Source organism: Oryx dammah, unplaced genomic scaffold (genome assembly GCF_014754425.2).
Source record: "Oryx dammah isolate SB20612 unplaced genomic scaffold, SCBI_Odam_1.1 HiC_scaffold_29, whole genome shotgun sequence".
NCBI classification, from domain to species: Eukaryota; Metazoa; Chordata; class Mammalia; order Artiodactyla; family Bovidae; genus Oryx; species Oryx dammah.
The window spans coordinates 21,849,008-21,855,622 of record NW_024070213.1 but is presented as its reverse complement, the minus strand read 5'-3'; the positions used below and the strand labels follow the sequence as shown (position 1 = coordinate 21,855,622).

The 6,615-nt window shown below is 46.7% G+C and overlaps 1 protein-coding gene across 1 annotated transcript in view; it reads left to right on the top strand.

The window, feature by feature from the left end:
- The first annotated feature begins 339 nt into the window (after positions 1-339).
- HEBP1 (heme binding protein 1) overlaps positions 340-6,615 on the top strand; it is a 39,999-nt gene continuing 33,723 nt past the window's right edge. Inside the window, exon 1 of the mRNA XM_040235223.1 lies at positions 340-600. Coding sequence (XP_040091157.1) covers positions 523-600 — 78 coding nt within the window. The 5' untranslated portion in view covers positions 340-522. The remainder of the gene's footprint in view (positions 601-6,615) is intronic.

Sequence of the window (6,615 nt, the reverse complement as noted above, 5' to 3'; positions counted from 1 at the left end):
AGAGTCTGGTGGGTGGAGGCCCCGCAAAGCACGCGAGGAATCCGGAGGGTCTTTAGCCCAAGTACCAGAGAGAGGCCGCGGAGGGGGACAGATTGGGGGTGTGGGGGGAAGGTGTTCCCCACCGCTACCTAAGTACCGCCCTGGGGAGCATCTGAATCCCGGCAAAGAAGTCAGTCAGTACTGGAGGCTTAGACTGGCAGAAACCGGTTCCCCCGCGGGATACTGGCGGGCAGCCGGGCCGAGGCGGAGCGCAGTCCTTGCTACGCCTCTCCGAGCGCGTTCCGAGGGACGGAGGCCAAGACGCCCGCCCATCTTGGCCACTCCCACTAGTCGCGCCCCGCCCTCCCGCCACCGATTGCGTTCTGAGGGGCGGAGCCCAGTGCGCGACGCCTATAAGGGCCACGCCCATCCTCCGCGCCCCACCCTCCCTCGCTAGCGCCGGAGCTCTGCTCGCGCCTGCTGCGCCAGCCCTTTTCCCCTACCCCGCGTTTCCCCGCGCGTCCTGCGCACCGCGGCGACACCATGTTGGGCATGATCAAGAACTCGCTGTTCGGGAGCGTGGAGACTTGGCCTTGGCAGGTCCTGAGCAAAGGGGGCAAGGTAGGCCCACAGGACTGTTGAGGACCGGAAAGGGGGCTCTGCTGGGAGGAGGGGGGACAGAGAGACAGGATGGGTTTGAGGGGAGAATCCCAGCTTAACGAGATGGGCTGCGCCTGTTGAATGCACTGGTCCATTTATACATTACAAACATTCTGAATATTCGTGTACTGCGAGGTCTTCGGTTGCAGGAAGGGCTGAAAAAGTGCTTATCCTTAAGAAGCTCCCAAACCGTCCTCGGTGGAGAGCGGAGTTTAAAAGAACAAGATCCGCGCCGCGTGGAGGTAACCTTGGAAGGCCAGGAGCACCTGGCAAGGAGCAGTCCAGTTCTGCCAGTGGTTGACGGTGAGGCCTTCGCAGAGGAAGTGCCTTCAGCTCGGCCTCGGGAATATGCAGGAATGCTCAGAACCGAGAAGAGCCTGTGCAAAGGCTCAGAGCTGTGAAATGTCTTGTTGGTCAATGGAACTCCCAGAACTGGGCGCCTAGAATACAGGATGAGTGAGGCATCATCGCAGTTTTCCCCCAAATTGACATCAGTGCTCACTCAGGCAGATTGGACTGCTCCCTGAAAACAAGGAATCTGCCACTGGGTGATAAACTCCTTGCAGACAGGTACTTTGTGCTCCTCCTGGCTAGATACTCAGCTCCTCACCCAGTGCTTTTTTTGTTAAAAAAAACTGTGTTGTCTAGGCGGCCAAGGCCAGGTACCCATTACAACGATCATCCCACAAAACCCTCAACTAGAGTCTGGACTGTTAAAACAGCTAATAGCCAGAGGCCTGTGCCTTGGTCTTTATCTGTCTCCTTGCTCATATGTAGAATGGGCAGTTTAGATCTATCAAAGGTGACCTTTTCAGATGCCTACAAGCGGGCAGGCACGTGATGAAAATGGGTGACAGACTGAGGCAAGCTGAGGCTAACTGGAGTGAGAACTCAAGTCCTCATCTGTAAAGAGTGATTCCAAGCAGTTGTCACGCAGTGGTAAAGAATCCACCTGCCAGTGCAGGTGATGCAGGAGACGTGGGTTGGATCCCTGGGTCAGGAAGATTTCCTGGAGGAGGAAGTGGCAGCCCAATCCAGTGTTCTTCCCTGGAGAGAATCCCATGGACAGAAGAGCCTCGTGGACTACAGTCCATGGGGCTGGAGAGTCGGACACGACTAAGTGACTGGGCACACATGTCATGCATCGATGTGAACCAGGGTTGCCAGGTTTTTTAAGGAAAACCAGCAACACAGACTTTTGTGTGAAATCTCTAGATATACAATTTATTCATTCAACAAATAACTGTTAAGTGCCAAGTGAGGGTCAGGTACTCTTATAGGCAGTGGGGTAAAATGGTGAACAAAACTGGAAAAATCCCTGTCCTCGTGGAGCTTCCGTTTTAGTGACTAATGAACGATTAAATGTCAAATATTTCATGTATCGGGTGGTGATCAGTACTGTGATTTAAAAAACAAAAAAAGCAGGAAAGGGAAGTAAAGACTAGAGAGTGTTAGGCTGAGGCTGTAGTTGGAGTAGGGCAACTGTGTCAGTTTTAACTGTTAAAATGTTTGTAAACATTGCAGATCAGGTGGGCAGGAGGAAGTGTCTGTGATGGGATGTCGCCCGTGTGCACACCCATCTGTGGACTCAGCCCAGTGACCTGCAGGGTCCTTGTTGGCCTTGACACTGAAGAGTCCACCTGTTACTTAAACCTCACAGAGATCTTTCCTTTCTGTAATAGAACTGGGCTCACTTTGTCCTTGGGGTACAGGATTATTTGCAATGCAGGTTGAGGGTTTGGTTTCCTAGGAGAAAGCACTAGACGGAGACAGGAGGATGGGAAGAGGGAGAGACCAGGGTATTTCTCATCTCCTTCTCCACCCTATGAGGTCTCTGGAACCAGGAGCTTCTCTGGGGCTCCAACTCTTGCTGGCCAGGTTACCATGGTTCTAGGTTTTACCACATGACCCAGGTATCTGAGCTCAGGTAGCAGATCACCCTCCCTCCATAGCCCTGTAGGGCTCTTGCAAACCTCTGGGTTGCTTCACTCTTCCCTGGTGGGCTTCTCAGCTCTTTTGCTAAGTTGTTCAGTTGTGGCTGACTCTGCAACCCCGTGGACTGTAGCCCACCAGCCTCTTCTTTCCATGGGATTCTCCAGACAAGAATACTGGAGTGGGTTGCCATGCCCTCCTCCAGAGGATCTTCCCTATCCAGGGCTCGAACCTCCATCTTACATGTCCTGCATTGGCAGGCTGGTTTTCTTCACCACTAGAGCCACCTGGGAAGCCCCTTTCAGCTTTTTTAGTATCTGTGAAATCAATTCCTTGAGTCAAGGTGCCTCTGTTCAAAAGTCTTTTTCCTTATTAGCCGCTGGTCATTACAGAGTCACCTACCACAGATTTGTTGTCTCCAGGCATAAATGCACCTCCCTGATAAGCATCTTTCCTCAACATTTGTTAAGAATATGGGGCCAGTTTACAGCAACATGGGTGGACCTAGGGATTACCACACTGAGTGAAGTAAGTCAGACAGAGAAGGAGAAATATCATATGACATCCCTTATATGTGGAATCTAAAACCATACAAATGAACTTACAAAACAGAAGGAGACTCACAGACTTAGAGAACAAACGTGGTTGCCTGCGAGAAGGATGAGGAGGAGGACTAGTTAGTCCTTGATGGATATGTACAGACTGCCATATTTAAAATAGATAACCAACAAGGGCCTACTGTGTAGCATAGGGAGCTCTGCTCAATGTTATGTGGCAACATGGAGGGGAGTTTGGGGGAGAATGGATACACGTATATGTATGGCTGAGTCCCTTCCCGTTCACCTGAAACTATCACAGTGTTGTTAATCTGCTATACCCCAATAGAAAATAAAAAGTTTAAATTAAAAAAAAAAAAAGAATATGGGGCCTGCAGGGTGTTATTACCAAGCCGAAGCAAATCATTTAACCCGAATGAACCCTTCTAAGCTCAGTTCCTGCAGCTTAGAAGGGGTATGAAAATATCTCCTCTGTCCACTCCCAGAGTTGACAGAAATTTTACATTTGTTTGAGAAACATGAAAATGATTTATAAACTAAAACACCCTACAAGTGTAGTGATATTGTTATGTCAGAATTCAGCTCAACTCCACTCTCACTAGCTTCATGGTCCTGGGTAGCTTAACCTCTCTGATGCTGATGAGGGGGGAAAAATACTTCACATCTTATAAGATTGTATTGAAATTTAAATGAGACCCAATTATAAATTGTGCAACAGAATACCTAGCACTTGTTAACTTTCCTTTCCTTACAGGTAATTTGGGGTAAGTTACTTAACCTCTCAGGCTCAGCTGGTAAAGAATCCATCTGCGATGCAGGAGACCTGTGTTCGATACCTGGGTTGGGAAGATCCCCTGGAGATGGGAAAGGCTACCCACTCCAGTATTCTGGCCTGGAGAATTCCATGGACTATATAGTCAATGGGGTTGCAAAGAGCTGGACACAGCTGAGCGACTTTCACTTCACTTTACTTAACCTCTCAAACTCTCTGAACCCTGAAATTCCTCAACTGTAAGATGAGAATGACAGTGCCTTGTGTGACAATTAAACATTCAAAGACTCTTATAACCCTTTAAAAAATATATATATACACTTTCAGGGTGTTATTATTGTGAAGAGAATCTTTTTTATGAAATGATCTCTCCTTAGAGAGTCTTAAGTCAGAAACTGTTGTCCACTGTCCTGGGTCAATGGATGGAGCACATGGTATGCCCCATGTAGCTTGAGGTTAGGTTCAACCAGATGTTCAGGGCTGATTCCTGGTACCTGCTGGGAGCCCAGGCTGCTGCAGACCTTATCAGGTGCCTTCTGCCTTGCCTGGAGGGGGAGAAGGACGTACAGCTCTCTGTGTGGGTTTGGGCGGGACTTGTGGGTGCTTGGTGGAGGACTGATATTAATAACTGATATCTTTATGGGATTTGTTTCCAGCCTGTACACACTGGTTAGGACCCCACTGCCTGGCTTGGAATCCTGGCTCCCCTTCTTGCCACTGTATCTTGGGCATGCTGCTTAACCTTATGTGCTCCAGCTTCATCTGAAAATGAAGACGAGAACACTTCACTCGGTTGTTGGAGGGTTGAATGAATGGATCCACATAAAATGTTTAAAATAATACAGGACACATAGAAAGTACTCAGCTTGATCATCATTATTGTTATTTCTTATGATGAGAAAGCTGTCTTCCAAAATCAGTGTGTGTACCCACCACATCGGGTGGTATTGGGGTCCTTTAATGGACCAGAACCTGGTGGTCCAGAGTCAATGATAAGAAAGTGAAAGAGAGAGAGCCAGAGGGAGGGAGAGAGAGAAAGAGAGAGGAAGAAAGAAAGAAAGAAAGACACGGGGACCCAAACTCTGATGGAGCAAAGGTGCTTTAATGATCTTTCTGTGAGTATATATAGGCTGTTGTTCAAGAGATTTCTTTCGACAATGATAAAGATCAGAAAACCAAATGTATAGCAACCGTTACCAAGGGAATAATGGTCACAAGGTCAGGAGACAATCCATATCTCAAGAAAGGGGATGGAGACTAAGCAGTTTTGTCGTAAAGAGAATGTTTACTGAAGGAGATTCAAGCCTGTCTCACATAATGACCTCAGTCCTGGGAGCAGCTTGCTGTTCCACTAGTTTCTGACAACACAAACTGATAGGGAAGAGCGGATTTATGAGAAACAGCACATAGGAATCCTCCTGTTACACGTTCCCTGACAATTCCCCCTTATTTATTTATAATATTTGTAAAAAGGGTTCTGACCGTTAGAGTTCGTTTAGTTTTAACAATTTTTGCATGAAGGCAATGGTAGATGACAAATATAATTGTTAAGACAATCACCAAAATTACAGTTCTAGACCCGATGTGAGTAATGCTTTGAAACCATCTGTGTGGGTCTAGCCCAGATAATTGATCAGCTAATTCAGCTAAACTTTTCAAATCAGTGAAAGAGGGCAGATTTTTAGAAAAGATTTCAAAGATTTCTTTTTTTAATAATTTCTTTTAATAATTGTACATTCAGAGAGGCATTATCATGTATGTTTTGTAAATGAAATTTGATTTGTTCCCAGTTGTAGGCGCTATTATTGAACAGGAATAACACAAAATTGAGTAGAATTCCAATCACATTTTAGTATCATCTGTTTTTGTACATCTGTTAATTGATCTCTAACCCATCTGATGGCTGTTTTTAGTTCCTGTATTTCATCTTGAATGTCCTCATCTATCTGAGCCTGCTGCTAAGTCACTTCAGTCGTGTCCAACTCTGTGCGACCCCATAGAGGGCAGCCCACCAGGCTCCCCCATCCCTGAGATTCTCCAGGCAAGAACACTGGAGTGGGTTGCCATTTCCTTCTCCATTGCATGCAAGTGAAAAGTGAAAGGGAAGTCGCTCAGTCGTGTCCGACTCTTCACGACCCCATGGACTGCAGCCCACCAGGCTCCTCCGTCCATGGGATTTTCCAGGCAAGAGTACTGGAGTGGGGTGCCATCGCCTTCTCCGATCTGAGCCTGAGTGGCCCACATATGAGGGCCACTTATATGAGCATCTTTAGTCCAATTTTGGATAAAATTATGTGTTTGAATTGAGGTTTGTAGAGTAACACCAGTGACGTCAGCAGTGGTGCAAATAACTATTAATCCCAAAATGCCAAAAATCAGCCATCCAATGAATCCTTTAGATTGCCAGAGCAATTTAGTAAGTAACCGGGAAGCAAGTCCAGCCATGGGATCTTCCCAGGCTTCCCAGGGCTGCTGGAGATTTATTGGTAACCACAGACTATATCGAGATGGAAGAATCAAAAGGGATTCATTTCTTAAAGAAACAGAAGAGTTAAGACAAGTATATAATTTGCAGTTTATACAAGTTACAGAATGTAAAGTCTTATTGAATTGTAAATTTCCTATAGCTACAACAAAAGGGAGTGGAACAGAGGCTTGAATGAAGTATGATTGATTATAGCGAAAGAAATAATTACTATGACTATGATTGGTCCC